At 39.5% G+C, this 16,846-nt stretch overlaps 2 protein-coding genes across 5 annotated transcripts; one reads left to right on the forward strand and one right to left on the reverse strand.

Annotated features, from left to right (window-relative positions):
• Nucleotides 1-469: 469 nt before the first annotated feature.
• On the reverse strand, nucleotides 470-10,792 carry Rme-8 (receptor mediated endocytosis 8). 3 transcript variants are annotated; one of them, XM_046616696.2, is made up of 19 exons: nucleotides 10,619-10,792; nucleotides 10,370-10,448; nucleotides 9,697-9,964; nucleotides 7,932-8,777; nucleotides 7,264-7,707; nucleotides 6,596-7,006; nucleotides 5,936-6,504; nucleotides 4,932-5,847; nucleotides 4,497-4,853; nucleotides 4,197-4,388; nucleotides 3,586-4,098; nucleotides 2,903-3,481; nucleotides 2,393-2,822; nucleotides 2,037-2,319; nucleotides 1,753-1,966; nucleotides 1,407-1,592; nucleotides 1,106-1,246; nucleotides 764-1,004; nucleotides 470-671 (listed from the first exon to the last, which is right to left on the reverse strand). In XM_046616696.2, exons 2-19 carry the CDS (start codon nucleotides 10,435-10,437, stop codon nucleotides 556-558), a joined length of 6,774 nt encoding a protein of 2,257 aa, XP_046472652.1. In that variant the 5' UTR covers nucleotides 10,438-10,448; nucleotides 10,619-10,792; the 3' UTR covers nucleotides 470-555. The 3 variants fall into 3 exon arrangements, with proteins under 3 accessions (XP_046472652.1, XP_046472659.1, XP_046472665.1); XM_046616703.2 differs by having other exon boundaries at nucleotides 7,264-7,632; nucleotides 10,619-10,791; XM_046616709.2 differs by lacking the exon at nucleotides 10,619-10,792 and adding an exon at nucleotides 10,072-10,142 and having other exon boundaries at nucleotides 10,370-10,387.
• Nucleotides 10,793-12,058: 1,266 nt separating this feature from the next.
• LOC124214615 (E3 ubiquitin-protein ligase Topors) lies at nucleotides 12,059-16,669 on the forward strand. 2 transcript variants are annotated; one of them, XM_046617063.2, is made up of 7 exons: nucleotides 12,059-12,222; nucleotides 12,616-13,100; nucleotides 13,352-13,579; nucleotides 13,810-14,084; nucleotides 14,532-14,690; nucleotides 14,852-15,065; nucleotides 15,170-16,669. In XM_046617063.2, the coding sequence occupies exons 2-7, from the start codon at nucleotides 12,664-12,666 to the stop codon at nucleotides 16,410-16,412; spliced, it is 2,556 nt and encodes an 851-aa protein (XP_046473019.1). In that variant the 5' UTR covers nucleotides 12,059-12,222; nucleotides 12,616-12,663; the 3' UTR covers nucleotides 16,413-16,669. The 2 variants fall into 2 exon arrangements, with proteins under 2 accessions (XP_046473019.1, XP_046473030.1); XM_046617074.2 differs by lacking the exon at nucleotides 12,059-12,222 and adding an exon at nucleotides 12,311-12,413.
• Nucleotides 16,670-16,846: the final 177 nt, after the last annotated feature.

Below are 16,846 nucleotides of genomic sequence, written 5' to 3' on the forward strand. Positions count from 1 at the left end.
ACATGTAGGAACTCTTCACTCGCCAACTACAACAGCAATTTACCCGTCATTCCATGTGTAAAAGGTCTGACTCTGCATGTCTTACGTTTGTGGACACTGAAATTATATTGGTAAGTACGGCGACATGTAACTTCTTTTTTCTACAGGTAATCAGGTGTTTCCTGATTAATATAGGGTGATCCCGAGTAATGTATATGTATTTATGTACACGTATCTGAGCATGTAAGATCTAAACTGTGATAGTAAAGAACGGATTTCAAATAGAATGATCAAAGAATAGAAAAGAGTAATTAGTTAAGCAAAAAATCAACCCTAAATATGCGCCAATCATTACAGCAAATATGTATGTGCATATCAAAATTGTCACTTATTATAGATAGAAAGACGTCTTGATCTTCGAACGATGATATTTTACGAATTAAGTCGTATTGAAATGTGGCCGATAAGCATTAATAACGGTACCTTCCAATTTTCCAACAATATACCAGCTACTGTTTTTTTTTTTTTTTCTTTTTTTTTTATCACTGTTTCAAATATTTAGCCATCAGAATTTCATCAAATGTTATCGTTCCTATTAATCACATTGTCTTCTTTGTCGACTGGTGGGGGTCCTGTGGGAAGTGTGGCACTTGGTCCTGCAGTTAGATAACCCGCAGACACCGGTACACCAGCTTCAATAAAATTGATGAAAAAAAGATAAGAAAGGTCGAACAATGAAAATGACACGATAACGTTACACCAATGTAATTGTGATTTCAGTTACCAGTCAAATAACCCGCAGTGGGTGTGTTGGATATAAACAAATCGTGCATCTGGTCTTTGTACTCTGCCCAAACAGAGGATTTGTCTAATATCGCTGTGATTTTTTCACCCAGCAACAGACTCCGTGTCATTGCTTTCAAGGCCTTCACTATTTGAGCCTTTGTCGTGCCAGGATTATCAATGGTGTCTAATCTACCCTCCAAAAGTGTCAAAAGGTACGGGACCATCTGTGCTTCTAATGCCTGCAAGCATGAAGCAAAAATTTATCGCTTACAGATAGACAAAAGTCAAAACTAAGTTAGAAAATGTTATGATATCGCGATTATGAATAGCAATAGAGCACCTGCTTCACAAGCCTGTCCTCGTTCGTTGAGAATAATCTGTTTAATGCCTCGCAAGCTATGGCTATCATGTCTTTCCTCGATTGCATTGCATACTTTAGAGGACTTATACACTCTGTCTGACATATTGATGTTATACATATCTGAAATTGAAATTTATGTAGGTGTTATCTCGGTGTAGTGAAAATAAAATAAAAAATCATTGTATCAGCTTCTGAGCCCGTGAGGGCAGATAGTAAGAGCTCTCTGTTAGAATCAAACTGTTTTAGTTTGAAAACGTGATTAAAAACTTCCATTTCCTACCTCACTAGCGGCTAATTGGTGCAATATTAATATGGCAGCTTTGTAGACGGCCGGTTGACTATTGGGAACAGACATTTGTCGACATAACTTTGGTATATGGCCTAGAGATGGTACCTGATCAGCCAACGCTGGCTGAGCTTGCAACAAGCACACCAAAGCTTGCGCAGCTAACTCTAGCAAATCGGTCTAGCAAGAAAAAAATGGGTAGAGTTACAGAGCATTTTAGAGAACCAAGTTTCCAAAAAATCACTACACGTCAAAATGGAAACAAAATTTTGCATCGGAGCGCATGTAACTTCCACACCAAATTAATGGAAATCGTGGAAATAAATCGACAACCACTCACGTCAGTTTTTTCCTTTGACATTAGAATCAATGTCGTATCCATCAGCTCGCTCAAAAACTCTTTAGGTTTTCTGAGGGCCCATGTAGGACTGGCTATAAATAATCTGAGGTAAACTCCAGCTACCACAGGTTCATTAGTTCCGATATCTATGTTAGTCTGCATTTCAGGCAACTTCAGATTTGTATTTGGATTCACTCTCTGGGCTGCATAGTGTCTGAAATATCAAGATTGGTCGTATTCTATCTTGAAATATATAGAGATACCGGATAGTAAGTTATAATTACTCTTCTTTCATCTCGGAAACAATTCTGGAAACTCTGTTCTTTGAGTCGTCATCCCAAATTAACTCTGGATTCTCATGTCTAGATTCGAACATATGTACACATTGCTTAGGCGCATCTCGGATTGCCTCGCTGAACAACCGTGGCAAGAATTTCGATAAATCAAGCTTTACTTTTGGCCCAGCTAACTTGTCGGAAGACATTTTAGCCAGTAAATCGGCAGCGGCTTCACGTATTTGGGTATTGTTGGAGTTGCAAAATAAATCAAGAATGTACACAACAGCACCTGAAACAACACCGCAATGCCTGTAAGTTACCTTCAAATAAATTTAGCAACACCAAAACTAACATCGGGGTACCTTTGGTCAAAGCATCTTTTACTATTTTCGTAGTACTCATCAAGGCGTACAATGTTTCCAAGGTCAGAAGCTGGCACTCGGTCAAACTGTGCAGGCACAAAAGTAAATGCACCACTACCTCATTAGCGGCAATATCGTTGACGCACTCTTGATTTTTAGTGACATTATTAATAACTTCCAGAGCTCCCTTTTGGATTGGCTTGAAGCTGTTGCAACTCAACAGTCCAAAAAGTAACTTGAAGTGACCAATGCACTGCATTTCTACACCGGGATTATTTTTTATCACATTTTTTAGAGCGTCAAGGGATATTACGATATGCCTCAATTTTTCCTGATCCTTCTTTAACAATGCAACACTTCCGACAGAAGCTAAATAAGCAGCAGACTTGGAGAGAAAGTCGAGGAGGTCTATTGTAAAACCCTTCGGATTCTGAAAATTTTCTAGATAAAGTTTTCCGAATCATAAATTATGTTACAGAGGCATTGGCATTTCCTGAACAAGCCGCTTACCTCAATTGGGAACGTTGGCTGTTCATTATAAATTTTAACAAAGATTTCCCCAATTATAAGTTCACTGCTATGCGCCGTATATTTAAACTCAGTGAAATCATGTTCAAAGTCTCCATTGCCACTCAGTCTTTCTTGCCGCTTTGATTCTAAGTACTCATTTAGTTCTGCCCTGGTACCGTTGTCCCATATCAAATACGGATTTGAGCAATTTGAATTGAGAATTTTCAGGATTTCTTCAGGTTTTTCCTTGCCAAGCTGACGGGCCAGATACAGGGTGAGGGTGCTTTCCAGCGCAGCCACAGTAACGGGATTAACTGGTGTTTCATTATCGCCAGTCATATAGCCACCCAGCCTAGCACATGCCCTCACCGCAAGCTTAGCCAAGTTGTTTGCAACTTCTTGCCGATTTTCATCCTGACTTCTTTTCACGCCACCTTCCTCCAACGTGTAATCGTAGTTGAACATGAAGAGGAGCAAATGCCACAGTGCTCCCGACTGCAGCAACTGCATCTGGAGCACGCTATCGGTTGCTAAGGATGATACACACTCCGTTGCCACAGAGCAGAGTTTCGTTAAATGCTGAAACAAGTTATCCGGTCCGCAAGTTATTTGAAAGTACATTGAAGAAAAGAGCTTTGCTCATAATTCCGAGCAGATTATCATCGTAAATACGCCAGCCGTACCTTGAAATATAAGAGCCTGCAGAGATCCCTGACCAATTGAGGCAACTCGACCATCTTTTCTCTACACCCTCTGAACAACCCGGCAACAGCAAAGCATCTTGTGATATGTGTACAAACTTGAACAGCGACGTCATTGGGTTTACTTGAGTTATTTAAGACTGAAACGCATCTTGAATATGCTTCTAACATAACTTCCAGGCCACCTTCTCTCCTCAATTCTTCGGCATTTAAAGCAGAACAGTGAACGGTATGATAGGCAAGTTCGCTTGCTGCGGCCAGGAGAGGTGCAGACTTTGAGAACAATTGATCATCATTGGTCTCAAACTTTATTGTCTTAATCAGTTGTGGGTAACCCGCGTATTTGTACGGCTGAAGCTCATCGGCGTATCGATGGAACAGAATACTCTGCGTTCGAAGGATGAGAACAATGTTATCCGGGTTTGGACCATCCGCGGTCCAACAGCTACGGCTACACAGGAATTCGTATGCTTGGTTAACAGCTTCGAATTTATCCTAGAAAATATTAAACGTCAAGACAAGTATGTTCGTAAGTTTTCAACAGATCTGTAATAGTCCACGCTCGCTCAAAGAACAAGTCATTGGCTCCTTACCCTGCCATCAGGATTTTTATCTGGATGATACATTTGTGCTAGTTTATAATAAGACTTTCGCACAGTAGCTTCATTGTGCTGTTTCCCACCGGCTAATCCCAAAACTCTGTAGGCATCGTCCACTGTCATCACCGGTGGCTTTTTTTCCACCTCCTTTTTCCATGCATCCAACACATCTTTCAGCAACCTTACCTGATAATAAATAATGCTTGATTGAATTGTAACGAAAGATACACATTATTTATCAAGAACTTTGAGTTTAAAAAAATGTTATACCTATGTAAAACAAAATATACTTACAGGGTCAGGTATCGGCCACTGGGGAAATTTGTTTGTATCACAAAGATGCCTGAGGTAAAATATTTGACAGAACAGTTCATTCTCAAGCTGAGGATATCTTATAGCTGGTATAGGGATGTATTGGTAGCGAGCCAGTGTGTGGCTTCGTAGCCTAGGCGAGAAGTCTGCTATATGCGCAGCCACTTTTTCTATTAACATCCTGCGCATTTCAGCATTCCAGATGGCTTCTGGTGTGTCAAAGTCACCCAAAAATATCTGTGCAAACTTTTCTGCTCCGTGATTCTCAAGGTAGCTAACCATAGCATCTGGCAAAAGCTGGCCCAATATACTCCTCTGCATTATGTCAGATGCTGTGTTCTGAGTTGACAAAATGTAAACAAACACATCAATGTTCAGATGATCTAAAAATGGTAAGACAATTTAAGCTGCACTTACTTCATCACCCCTAAACGCCTGTTTGGTGTGCGTCAGCTGCAAAAATCTTGCAACCGGTAGAACGTTGGACCCAGTATACATCAATATGAAGAAAAAGATTCCCGTTAGATAGATTTTTGACACGTCTGGATTATCCTTCATCACTTCGCATAGCAAAGTCGATACTCTCTCTACTAAGACTGGATCGAAAGTCAAGAGTAACTGAACTACATGTGGCATACACTGAGGATCGGAAAGTAGCCTTTTAACGCGAGGCAGTGGCCGAATTATAGCATCATCAGCATCTCGACTTGGAAAGTATTCGCACATTTTGATGAGAATATTCAAAACTAGGGTTGCCAATTCGCTTTCATTTATTACTGGACTGCCTTTGGCAACTAAAGTCCACTTCAACTGAGGAACTTGCATCACCATTCGCCAACCATCTAACCCCTGTGCCCAGACCTTAGTTTTGTTGTTAATTTTACCAGCTGCATATAATTTCTTCAATTCAGTGATGCAAATTGGACCTTTTCGCTGGTCTCCGTCATTGTAGTACCATTCTTTCTCCATGACCCTTTCTTGATCTGGTCCTGCCTCTAGGACATTCGTCTGAGTCGGAACAACAGCACGCGACGTGTGCAAGTGAGCCAATGTCAAGAGATCGACCAGAGTTCTAACGCCATTTTGATCCATAATATCTTTAACATTTCTCCGATGTAGTATCAGCTTATTTATAAACATAACTAACCGATCACGCTCCATCCTATCTGAACACCGTTCAAGCATACCAACTATGTACTTAGTGTCGGAAAAAGGGCCAATGTCTTCAAAATATCGACCGTACACGATAGTCATTGCTTGCAGGCAAAGGCACTTCATTTCAATTTTTGTAGTCAACAGGAATCTATGATACAAGTCGTTGAAAAATTCATACCTAGAATGAAATAGGGCGTTAATCTCATATTTCTTTTAATGTACCGAAACTAGATACATTTTGAACAATGAATATCACATCGACTTACGACTTCCTTATAGGGCTATCAGGACTGTCTTCCTTCTCTAATAGCAGTCGGAGATAATAATCACCAATTTTCACTTCGTCGGACAAAGAATGATACTGTACTTCGAATTCTCTGTGATTCCAGGCTATCAAAGTGCCACCCGACAAATCCTTGTCAGAGCTAAAAGCTCTTATTTCGTTTTCCAAAGCGGTTCTCAACTCCTCTCGTGTTTTGTGGTTCCAGATTAAATTCGGCAGCGCATGATCTTGATTAAATTTGTAATAAAATAGCTTCCAATTTGCTTCGGACTTAATCCGTTCTCTACGCTTTCTCAGCACAATCGGTCGTTCTTTAATTTTTTCACGCCGCTCGATACCCACTCTAGCACCCCAGTGTTGAAGGGCGTTTTCCACATGCCTTTCAAGTACTCGCATTTGACGCTCAATGGCTATCCATTGTGGACTTTTTCTGTTTTTCGAGGCATGATCGATCGCAATTTTTAAATTATCACGATTATTCAATCGTTCTTCTTCCAGAAAAGAATCCGGCACTGTCTCCTCTGAATCCAGATAATTCAGCAAACCAACTGGCTGTAATTACAAATTCAAAATAAGTCACTCAAAAATTTAAACAGTGTCAGTGACGGAGTACGCAAGCAGATAACTATTGTCAAGCATGTACCATTATTCTCTTTAGTAACCCCATCGCAGTAGGGTGTCCGGTGACCCACAAGCCCACCAAATGTCGGCACAATTGTCGATGTGTCAAAAGTCTGCCATCACTGCCTAGAGTGAATAAGCTATTCAACAGATGTCTCGGCAAAGCGCCCTCGGCTAGTGCCAATTCTTGCATTTTTGCTGCAATTTCTGGTGCTCCTTCCTCAATTATAGCCCGCATCACGAGCCCTGCTCCTTTGACAACTGCTAACGAAGGATGTTGAAACAGTCGAAACAACGATCTACCCCTAGCAGCGACCATTTCCAGTAAATTATCAAAGTGTTTGCCATCTGTTGTTTCGCTGTATGGTACACAGAGCGCGAATGTTAGGAAATCCAACATGGCAGAAACCACAAGAGCTCCTGTGCCATGATTCTAAAATATTTATAAATAATGGAAAATCACATAAAATGAGAAATTTATCCCCAGTGTTTTTCATCCAATCAATTAATTTCATTTTGAAGAAATATAGTTTATTACCACCCTACACTGGACTTCATAAATTAAGACTGTGAAGCTAATTGTGGTTGATTTGGAAATGCGAAAATGACTTAGGGTTTGATAAGTGACTCAAAATGTTCCGAATGACAACAGAAAACATGTACGTCGTAATTCTTTCGTCAAATACTCACAACGTGACTGATCCACATATCTAGAAGACTGTCAAGGAACTTGGTACTACTGAGTAGACTGCTTTTGTTCAATTGTTCTTGTCTTAAGTCACAGTCTTCGTGCATGGGCTGCATGAGAGCACAAATACAATCCATTGCAGCTTGCGTCACTCCACAATCTTGTCGCTTCAATGCTTTGACAACTTTATTCCCAATGGCTTCTCTAAAGCCTGGCAACGTTGTGAACGCTGTGAAACCAACTTTGCTTGCAACTAGCCTTCTTAGGGCATGAAACTGCGCCTCGACTTCGCTATTAGTTTCCAGTTCCTTGCTCACTAAAGCATTCAGGGCGCCGAGAATTACCTTGTCTTTGTTCTCGGTAAATAGGCCCTGTAAATAGTCATTTGTAACCCTGTGGACTTGAAGTTGTAACGTAGTTACAGTCCAATCAAGCGGTTTATTATCCTGAACAAGAAATATCACAGGTTGGTTCTAAACAAGGTATCTCCTCAAAGAGCAAGTTATCGAACCAATCGAGTGAACGACACAATTACAAAGCATGCTCGACGGGTAACACAACAATTTGTCATTCGTCAGTTACTGACATTATTACAGGAAATTTGAGGTGAAAGACCATGTCTCCACTTTGTAAATACAAAAACAAGTAACACTTATTGAAGATTACTCACATCTTGGGAGGTGGAATAGTGTAGCCCGTTGTATGGAGCGTTTGCATTGAATCTTTCCAACATCTCGGAGAATGATTTATTCCCGGGTGGTTGTTGCAAAAATTTTACATGAGAAGTCTCGACTTCTTCATCGACAGGCAGGTTCAATGGACCGAGTCTCTTGCCACGAGATATAGGATACATTTTAACATGAACATCTCTGTTCCCAGATGCCCTAACACCATCTAGTAAAGAAGCGAGTAAAGAATCCCTGTCAGTGGTTGTGTAACTCCGCATTTGACCATTCAGGTACTGTATCGTGAACAATTGCGGATTTGAATTATCTCGAACCAGAGTAAAAATATCAGACAATGGTCTGAGGGTGCAAATGCTATACGTCTGAGGGTCTCTTTCAACAAGGCAAGTATCTGAAAGGCATAATGTTCTTCGTTGAGGATCCGGGTGCCTGGATGACAGCTTGTGAACAGTGAACTCTGATACACTGGTTATGTGCTCATCGCCACTGAACTTTCCCAGTCTTTGAGTGAGAAAATCGTCGAGGATTATTTGTTCTTTCAATACTTTTATATTGATTCCCAAGTTATTTAGTGCCGATTCCAGCATTTTTTTCTTTATCTCTTCAATTTGATGCGAGGCAAATAGGTGCAGACGTCCAAAGCCCCCACATACTATCACAAAGCCACCTGGGTAGTCTTTCATTGTAGCAAGGCCTTCAAAATCCTTGTAACAATAGCTAGCCAATAACATGTTTGTGGCAGGATCCAACTGGTCAAGACTAAATGGTGTCACCTCAAGGACCACGGGCAATCTCGTATCCGACCAATGATGCTTATAAGCTTGGTATCTCTGAGAAAAAAAATGTATAATCTTGAACCCACAATTGTTGAAATAATCAAAACACTGGAGAACTTGTGTAAGGCAAAATGATTAATGGTGAACAAGGCTGAAGCTAGTAGCCAGAATTAGCAGCCAAACGTTCTAATCTTGATTCGAATAAGGTAGTGAACTCCGAAAATGAAATTTTTTTAAAATACGTGGAACACCCGATACTTTTATACAATTACGAGTATAAAGCTGAAATGCTTTTCACTGTTTGCAAAAATTTTAACACTTTTGGCTGCCAACTTCAGCTTCATTAATGGTAAGATAACAGCATTTTTGACAGCAAATTTGAATTTATGAACAATAATCAACTAGAGTATTGACGAAATTCTCTCGCACCATTCACTCATGCCTAAAATTGTGTTTTAGTAAATATGGAGCTTTGATCCATGTAGCCTGCAGTATTAAATGACCATATGGCTGATAACGCGATATACAGGGCGTCCAAATGTAAATCACACATTAGAATATTGCTATTGGAAACTGTTTGAGACAGTAATTGTGTGGTTACTAGGGGGGACACAATCTGCTGATATCAGTTCTGTCGTATCACTGCTTCCAAGATACTGACCCAAACTAGATTTTCTTAAATGGCTACCGATTTTTTTACCAATACAAAAAATTTACCCTACATTAAGACAAATTCGAAGATAGGTGGTAAAAGTGCCCAGTGATCTCGCTTCGCAAATTATCGCTATGGAAAATAAAAAATCCATAGCCTTCTGCTTGGATATTGCATCTTTTGTTCAGATATTGTAATGCGTGATTTACGCTGGGACACCCTGTATACTTCTATCGTACCTGTCGCATTGTATTTTAAAGCATAAAACTGCAGCATTAGTAGAAAGTGACGTTAATTACATAATCGTAATGAGAAACTCACCAAAATCTCCTTTGGTTTTTCTGCAAATTGATTTCTGAATTTCAAAGCCTCAGTCAAAAGTTGTAACCTGTACTCAGAGCTGAATCTCATAGTATCTACTTTTCGTTCCTTGCGCATCGTGATACTAAACTCATACAGGCCAGTCTGACTTTTATTTGTCGGCTGTAGGCTGATAAAATCTGAATATGCCCACTTATTAGTAACCTCGAGATTGCCGGGATTATATGTTGTAATACCCATGGATCCGATAGAAAAAACACGTTTGTACCTAAAACATTAAGAGGAACTTCATATATGACACATTTTGTTTTCGTCGATAGTGACTGCAATGTTCTTCTCAAGTGGTTATAAAGCCCTGAAGATATTTTTATTCACCTTCACACGATGTCATTTTCAGAGTCCTTTGTAATGGACCACAGTCAGATATCCAGTTACGGATACACTTACTGATAAGCATATTCATTTGTGTAAGTAAACACAAGTGTTTATCTTTAGAGTAAAAATGTATGTGCAAGTTTTACTAATACAGAAATCATCCACAGGTAAAAAACAAATACAGGAAGGCAGAAGCATAGTACGAGCCATTGCAGGGGATAAGAAAAACATCTGATGAAAGTGTATTGACCAGCGAACAAAAAAAAAAAAAAAAAGGAAAAAATACGAAACTGCTTACTTTCCCTTCCACGAGTGTTTAGTGACAAGAAAACAAGCCACATCTTGATTATCCTTTATCGGCATCATTGTCTCATTTCCTGTAAATATTTCGTTATCTTATTTAAAAACAATAATTATTATAGAATGTGAATACTGTGAATAATTATAATAGACTTATGGGAACTGTCAAACGTATCGCATAACAACGTGTTCTTTGACAATAAACCCACTACGGAATAAACAATAAGTATTATCTAAATCAACTTACATTTACGAGTGGGACTCTGTAGAAACAAATATAATTCAAACAGTATTTACTACTAATTCATGACATAAATGTCATTTTCGATAACTTTTCCAACCTATAAGTGCCGCCATGATACCTTGGCCTAGGGGGTGTCACGCTAATGGAAATGGGCACTCGGAGACCCCCTTTAGGGTGTATTCCGAAACATACTCGCAGTACTGCAAGTACTGGCAACCGCGTTCCGAAATCGCGCGACAGCTTACTGCACGGTCTTACATACAGGTCTGGTAACTAGTAGGGTGGGGGAATGACTCAGATAATGAGGCAAAACCGTGGTTCTCGTCTTCGCCGTCTGCAGCGCTGCCCCCTCGGGGTGAGCCAATTTTTTCGGAATCGACAATCCTGAATAACACTCAAAAATGAAGAAAGATGCGAATAAAAAATGATTGAGATGTTTACTAGCATTCCATGGCGGGCGTGATAATTGTTTTATTTTAACGAAATCCTCAAATGTTTAAGTCAATAAAATCCATAAACATCAAGCGAGGGCTCACAACTTTTGAGACAGTTTGAGATCTTGTGGAGATGATCCACCGTTTACACACTTTACACTGAGTTATGAACTGTCAAAAACTTCGATGCGCAGATTATCTTATCGGTATATATCTATATCTATCTAAATATAGAGGAACTAAAAAATAGGGAAAAAACGCGTACAATTTTTTAGTATACGAGCAGCGGTGAGTGTCAAGGGGCTGACCACGGTTTTATATACAGGTCTGGAAACTCCTATGCTGGGAGCCACGATTATTCGTGTCGCTTAACGAGTGCAAATTTCGATTCTAGCGGCACCACCAATTGTCGCTGCGGTCTAGTTACCAGGATAACAATAATCTCAATAAATACGATGAGTGAGCGTGAGTGAGCGAATACTCATATACATATATGCGAATACCACGGCCTTGTCTGGACCCCCGGCCCCGCCAACGCTGTTGATAAGATCGCAACGAACCTAGTGGTGACTAGTGAACACAGAAATTGCTTCAATAAGCGACATACCCCCTCCAATGGAGTTTCCAGACCTGTATGTAAGACCGTGGGGCTGACCGTGCTCACGGTGCTCACGATCGAATGTTAATACTGCGTTTCCATCGAACTTCAAATCGGTTGACTATCATGATGTGAGGACTGAAGTATGAAGAATCCACTAGATTTAGGGAATTCCTTAAATCATGGGAATTCTTAAAAGTCCATTGTTTGCATTGTTTTTAATTAAACGGTTGACATATTGCTTTATCGGCATGCATGTATGTAAATATGAATACAGTGAAATGCATAAATGCTTTAATCTTTCGGCTATCTTGTTTCGGTCTGAAACAAAATACGAGTTCAATTCCACACGAATCATGTGACCACGACTGGCAGTGCAGCTGGAGCACGGATGGTTGGCTGGTTAGTAATAACCAGTTAACGCCCTTGGTACAGCTGCGAGCTTTATGATCAAATTAGCCGATGATGGCAGTCGGTGCCTGCGTTGAGCCCTTTCATATCTCTGCTACTGATTGTAGTTTTAATTGTCAACGTAACTTGTCGCATTTCCTTCGGTGGTAGGCAACATTTTAACGGTGAGCGGATGTCATGTGATGCGTTACCTTTCGGCTATTCCACAGTTTTAATCACTTAACTTTTCCTCAGTCAAAGCTACTACTCAAGGGCAGCTTGATTGGGAGTTGAAATTTTCGTGGATTTAATTACGGCTTTGAATATTTATATTCTCTGCCTCGGAATCCAAAAGATTCTGCCTGTATTGATATAAGTAGGCAGTTACGCGTATAGTATCAACTGTGCTGTATACAATACCCTTTGTACATTACAGTATAAAGAGAGTAATCGTAAACAATATCTGTAGATATTTGCATTTCCATCATCCAGTACTGCGTATTTTTCAAATCAAGTAATTTATTGCTGGACCTATCCACACTTGGGTCATAATATCTTTAATTGTGTGCATAATACAGGAAAAGGTAATGCAAGGACCAATGGACCACGAAAAGAATTGACGCAAAATGGATGAAGAAATAGAAAGCATACGTGCGGCCGCCGCTGCTATTCCAAAGGGTCCGCTAAAGACGGAAGAAATATCTCCAAGTAGCCCAGACAATGAACCAAGCGAGCGAAGTGACGGCACCACGTCTCCTCCACCTAATTGCAGCATTTGCTTGGGCAAGCTCGTCAACAAATCTTTCACCGACAGCTGCTTGCATCAGTTTTGTTTCAGCTGCTTGTTAGAGTGGTCGAAAATAAAAACAGAATGCCCTCTGTGTAAACAAACTTTCAAATCCATCATACATAATGTTAGATCCGAGGGCGACTATGATCAATATCATGTTCCCCGTCAGTTTGTCTCACTGTCTGCGTCACAAATGGCTGCAACAGTGGATGTTCATTTTGATCTGGTCAGCAGTATAAACCTGCCGAGGGAAACACATGGATTTAGTTACCGGTAAGTTAGCTAAAGAGAGATTCTTCATTCTTGGTTGTCGGTTACTGGCAATGGCAGCTAATAATTTTGAAATCACAATCAAGCGTTCTGCACAGAAAAAACTTCATGTTCCTACAATATATTTAATATGGATATGATATGCTGCCAAAACAATAAGGCCTGGTTCCCGCTAGAAAACTATTTACATGTCGTTCAAGAACGTATTTATTTGAATGCTAGAAATCGTTTTTATTGACAACCTTCTGTTTTAGTACAACAATGACACCTAATCATCGATACCGAAATATCTTAAATCCCGAACAAGTTATGAGGAATGAACAACTACCTGCTGTTACGTCACTAGTTACTAGAGAGGAACGAAGACTGCGACGTACTAATCCTATTGACTATCGGCGCAATGTGTATCGTTTTGGACATTGGGCGACATCTCTACCAGACATATTTGGAAACTTTAGGGAATGCAGTGCTGAATACTATCGGTAAGTTACACTGCTTATGTTTCGCATTTTACTTGTATTATTTAAAATGAATTATTACAGTTTCAATTTTGAATTCCTACTTTTTCCTACCATTTATTTCCATGACTTCAAATCTGAAGATTATTTTAATTATTTAGATACAAAGTCCAAAATACTTAGTTTTGGAATTTTATTAAATTTCAATGTTTACCAGGATACTAAGACATGTGTTGTATTGATCTATTTTACAGGCGAAACCCAAACCAATTGAATCGATTGATTCCTTGGCTGAATCGCGAACTGCAAGTATTGCTTAACAACAATGCTCCGCAAATAAGTTACGTGATGCGTGTTATCATGGAATCTATCACACGGCATGACTTGAGAAGTTCCGACTTTCGAGACACAGTTCGTCCCTACTTTGCCATGCACACCGAGCACTTTGTCCATGAGCTACTCAACTACGCGCAGACCAGTTTTGACTTGATTGGTTATGATCAATATGTTACCTATGTTTCAAATCGTGGTTAGTATATTTGATTAAGGTTGCATGTTGCAAAATTGTCCGCCAATTAATGTCACCGGTTCATACCATTCAAATTCTATCTCTTCTTCCAACAAAATTTATACATTCTATAGTCACATAACTAAAAAGATTTTCAACTGAACAATTTTACTGTCGCATTCTTACCCAATTGATGTAGCTTTTTGTTGGACTTTAAAATCCGCTACATATCTGTAGCTATGGAAAACATCTCTTTGGTAACTGGATTATAGTCTTTCACGTCTTTCGGTGAATATCAAGGTGTAAAATTATTTTGAATAATAATGGCCATTTGGACTTCCGTATCAGAATTTAACTTGGCGAACAGAATAACCGATGAGGTCAAATTGTATACAATTTTCGTCGGAGAATAGTTGTGGAAATACCTGAATTGATTTTGGACATCCTCATATGTCATATGTGTCGCAGGTTTGTCCAACGAATATGTCCCTGTCGTATCATCACCCAGTTCTAGTAGCAGCAGCATATCTACTGATTCAGATGTTCAAGTTGTTGAAGAAACTATCGATGCAAGTCGGATGAATATTGAGATGCTCGGAATAGGTCCGCATACAGTCGAGATGCCTGGTATGTAGTCTAATACTAAGTACATACATAAGTATCTACCCTTGACTAACACAGTCTTTGGGAAACTCAATAATAATACATTTTTTCCTTGCCCATGCTTGCATATATTTTGTGATTTCATGTAATACTTTACTCTAATCTTGCATTTCCTCTCTCTCAAGGTCCAAGTACAGTAGCCGAAGCACTCCGAGAAACTGCACAAACTTCTAATATTGTATTGACAATTTCGTCAAGCTCATCGGGAATATCAGATAATGAATGTGAAGTTGTGGGGTATGTGAAGCCTCGGCATGAAAGAACACCAGAAGTTATCGATCTATTATCATCGGATGCTGACACAGTGAATGTGCCTGATGCTCCCAATTTAGACTATAGGTGAGTCTTGTGTCTCTTACGCCAATTGCTTAGAATTTTATATGAAATTTCCGTTTTCTTAATGCTGAATATCTGCCTCGCTGATCATTGATACAATTTTTTAGCGAGCATACTAGACATAACTGTCAAGTTGTGACAAAACAATGTCCACCATTTGAAGATTGTATAGATCGGTCTCCTTTTGATTCGCCGAGTGTATCAACCTTAAGCGAAGTTAACGAGGCTACGACTTCTACGGATAGGAAAAGAAGCTCAACTCAAAATACTCTGGCATCCTTAAAACGATTTTCTGACACAACGACGTCGGAGAGTGATGATATCGATTCTAATCGGGATTATACTCCCTACAGCGGTAACGGATCAAAGAACAAAACAAAGAAGTCAATCATTGCCACAAGTCCTGTACATGGTCAAAAGTACAAGCGGGGTACGAATATGTTTGTTCGAATAAAGCGTCGTGTTAAAGCATTGATTTCAAGTAGCAGCGAATCTGAAGGCCGGATCATAGATGGAATGTTCAAACCCGTGTCAATATCACCAGAAAGTGACAAGAGAGAATATTCTTCAAGTTGGAATGATTCTAGTCCAGACCGGCACAAAAAACGTCAGGAAACAAAAGGTAAATCCAAATTAATGAAATCGGCAATATCCAATATTATAACAGTTCGTAAAGACTTAGTTAAAAAGGAAGAATGGTGCAGTGAAAATTGTGCAGAAAGCGATGCCTCTCAACGAAGCACCAGTATTCCCAAACATAGATCTTGTAGAAACAAGAAATGTGGATCGAAGAGATATCGTTCGATCAAGGATTCAGATTCCGAGCGAGAAGTAAAGAAGCGTGAAAGCGACGAATATAATTCTTTTGAAGACAATGGGATGTCAAGTAAAAAACTAACAGAAGCTAATTTTAAAGTCGACTACAGCACGACAGATTCTGAGAGGAATGTGTTGAATGGTCGCTCAAGTAGCTATTGCAGCGCACGGTCGAGTAAAGCATATGTTGGTAAGAAAAAATCAAAACACAAGGATAGACGAAAAGAAAAGGGAAGTCGCAAATCCGACAGCAAGACTGTTGCTGCTACTGTCACAGATTCATTCCAGGCCGATGACAATTGCACACCAAGTGTTTCAACGGCATCTGTAACTTCATCCATTAGAAGTGACACACTTCTTTCATCTAGATATGCCAGTTCTAAAAAACGTTCGAGTTCTAAGGAGAGACGTAGATCCCACAAAAAATACAAGGAATCCAGAAAGTCTCATAAACGATCTAAGAGCGAATCTAAATCAAGGTCCAAGAAAAAGAAACGCCGTATTAGATCGTCCTCCAGCTCTGACTCGGAATAAAACATGTATTAACAAATTTGTTCATTAACGTTCAGTTCTCTGTTCGTGCGCGGCAAGATTTAACTCTCACAAATCATGTCTAGATGAAATATCTTGTTGATAATAATTCCCAACGCTAGCGTGCGCTAGCAAAAATAGGACCTGCATAATTCATAGATATACGTTATGGAAATAATTGATTGAAGGGTGATCATAGAATACACAATTCACGAGAGTAATTGAACGTTTCTTACACCTATGTTCTATTTTTATTAAAGGCCCCCCCCCCCCACCCTCTTCTTTTTTATGCAGTAAATACGGACGAAAAAAAAAAAAAATACAACGATAACACGTTTTCGAATTGAATCATTTTTTTGCTCAGAATTGAATGAAAGAATTCCGTGAATCATAAAAAAATGTACGTTAAATTTTCGATACGTCAAAAAAATTTCTCA

The sequence above is a fragment of the Neodiprion pinetum genome, chromosome 1, assembly GCF_021155775.2.
Source record: "Neodiprion pinetum isolate iyNeoPine1 chromosome 1, iyNeoPine1.2, whole genome shotgun sequence".
In the NCBI taxonomy this organism is placed as follows: domain Eukaryota; kingdom Metazoa; phylum Arthropoda; class Insecta; order Hymenoptera; family Diprionidae; genus Neodiprion; species Neodiprion pinetum.